This window comes from Apaloderma vittatum, unplaced genomic scaffold (genome assembly GCF_000703405.1).
Source record: "Apaloderma vittatum isolate BGI_N311 unplaced genomic scaffold, ASM70340v1 scaffold4019, whole genome shotgun sequence".
Classification (NCBI taxonomy): domain Eukaryota; kingdom Metazoa; phylum Chordata; class Aves; order Trogoniformes; family Trogonidae; genus Apaloderma; species Apaloderma vittatum.
In genome coordinates, this window is record NW_009734465.1 from 7190 (window position 1) to 9318 (window position 2129).

Genomic DNA, 2129 nt, shown 5'->3' on the forward strand with positions numbered 1-2129 from the left:
AGAGAGGTTGGGGCTGGGCTCTTCTCATGGGTAATGAGCGACAGAACAAGAGGGAAGAGCTTCAGACTGCACCAGGGCAGGGTTAGACTGGGCATGAGGAAAAATTTCCAGAGAAAGAGTGGTCAGAGCTTGGCACCGGCTGCCCAGGGAGGGGGTTGAGTCCCCACCCCTGGAGAGGTTTAAAGGCTGTTGAGATATGGGATTGGGGGAGATGGTTTAGGGGTGGACTCTAGAGTAGTTTGGCTTGATTTGCCTCCCGCAGTGGCAGTGGCACAGCCCTTTCTCTGTTTTTCTGTTTGTTTTCTGTTTGTGCTCCCTTCTGCTGCTGAGTCCAGCCTGGGGCCTTTTTTTTCCTCCTTGGAACCTTGTTGGCATCTGAAAACATGGGTCCCGTCTGAGCATATTCTCATGTATCTTTGAATATATTTGCATGCTTGTGTAGTTCACCATCTTCCGCTGTTATTCTAAGTGTTACTTTCTTTTTCATTGTAGTGGTTCAAGTTTTATTCAGCCTCAGAGTCGCTCTGCCCGGTTCCCCTGTGAGCCCCTGCTGTGAGGGTGGTGGTGGCATCACAGAGAGGCTCTGTCAGAGCTTAGTGACCGGCCTGTAAACTTTGACAGATTCCTTGGTGCCCAACATGGGGCACGAACTCCTGCTTCACCCTCAGTGGGTCGTGGGGGTAGTTAAAACTGAAGATGAATTCCCCTCCCTTGTAGAAGCCCTCGTCGGGGTAGACGAGGAGGTGGAGGTGCAGGAGGTTGTCCTGGTCGGAGAAGTCGATCTTGCATCCTTGGCGCCTTTCTGGCAGCGGAGTTGTGCAGCTGAAGCCTTTTTTGATGGGGCTGTTAGACCATGTGTTTTGAAGCCTTGCCCAGTTTTCTTCACCTTTATATCTGAGTTTATTTTTTGAGGTGGGCAAAGACTTTCACAGTTTTCTAAGCTGAAGGTCTTGGTCTTGCATTGCACTAGGACAAGGGTGAATCTCTGCAAACTCGGGACCAGGCATCTGAGATGAGAATGCACAGTTCAACATACGGTGCTTCATGGCGTAAACAGAGCAGCTGGTGACTGAGGGAACCCTTTAGACTGAAACGTTTGGAGGAAGTTTGTGTTGTCACAGGAGAACTGTTCTGTCTCTCTGGCCAGTGCTCTTTGTCCTATTATGTGGCTTTTTTTTCTGCATCCAGTTCAAAACAGATGCAAGCTCTGCCATTTTCTCCCAAATTGATGGACCATAAAATACGTAGTTTTTCAGACCCATTTTCCGCTCAGCCTGTCTGTTGGGCATACATAGTCCGAGTAACTGGGCTACTGAGCTTTGTCGTGGATTAGAGATTTAGTCTGCTCCCTTCCTCATCCTTCTGAAGTCTCTTTGTCTCTCTTCCCCCTCCCTGCAATTCTTTTAATTTTCTCCTCTTAACTCATGTGGGATAAAAAAAACAGGACGAGTCTGAAGCCTTCATTTAAAGCTCAGGGAAGTCAGCTAAGAAGGCTGATACTGGTCTTGGTGTTTGGGAATGCTCAAAAAGGCAGAGCGAGGGAAGAAATTTTACGTTCTGTGGTAAACAGATGATTGGAGAAGAGCTCACTTTTTCTTGTATTAGTGTATAGATTTGCCATTAAATCGTTAAGAAGATCGTTAGAGCGATTTGAATTTGCTGTCAAATTTTCCAGATGGACTTTCTTGGTATTAGTGGCACTAGTGTATTCAGAGTGAATTGCAGGAAGAGTGTCACACAACTGTCAGGAGAGCTGCTGCTGAAACCTCTGCTTGGCTTAACTTGCAATTTATTGCCATGTGATGAACACGGTGAGAACATAACCTTTTGTAATGTTTAATCTTCTGTTGGCTATGAAAGATAAAATATAGATAAAGGGGAGCAAAACAGTATTTTGTTAGGTCAGGAGCTAGATTTATGCTTCTGCTTATTGATTGAATAATCAGAGGGTCATAAAGATCAGACCGCCTGCCTCTTATCTCTTCCTTTTTTTTTTTTTTTAATGTGTGTATTCAACAATCCCTTCTTTGTGATAGTTAGGCCCATGGGAGCTTACCAAAACACCAGGCCCCTTTTGTCCAAGGGTATTAAATTAGCTGTTCAGATCAAGAAGAATGTAGTAGATGCTT

At 45.6% G+C, this 2129-nt stretch overlaps 1 protein-coding gene across 1 annotated transcript; it reads right to left on the reverse strand.

Annotated features, from left to right (window-relative positions):
* Positions 1-593: 593 nt before the first annotated feature.
* On the reverse strand, positions 594-1007 carry LOC104279094 (NEDD8-conjugating enzyme Ubc12-like; the record flags this gene model as incomplete). The annotated part of the gene is given in 2 exon segments (XM_009876266.1): positions 594-796; positions 799-1007. Coding segments are annotated over 2 exon segments (412 nt in total), but the record flags the coding sequence as incomplete, so codon positions are not given.
* Positions 1008-2129: the final 1122 nt, after the last annotated feature.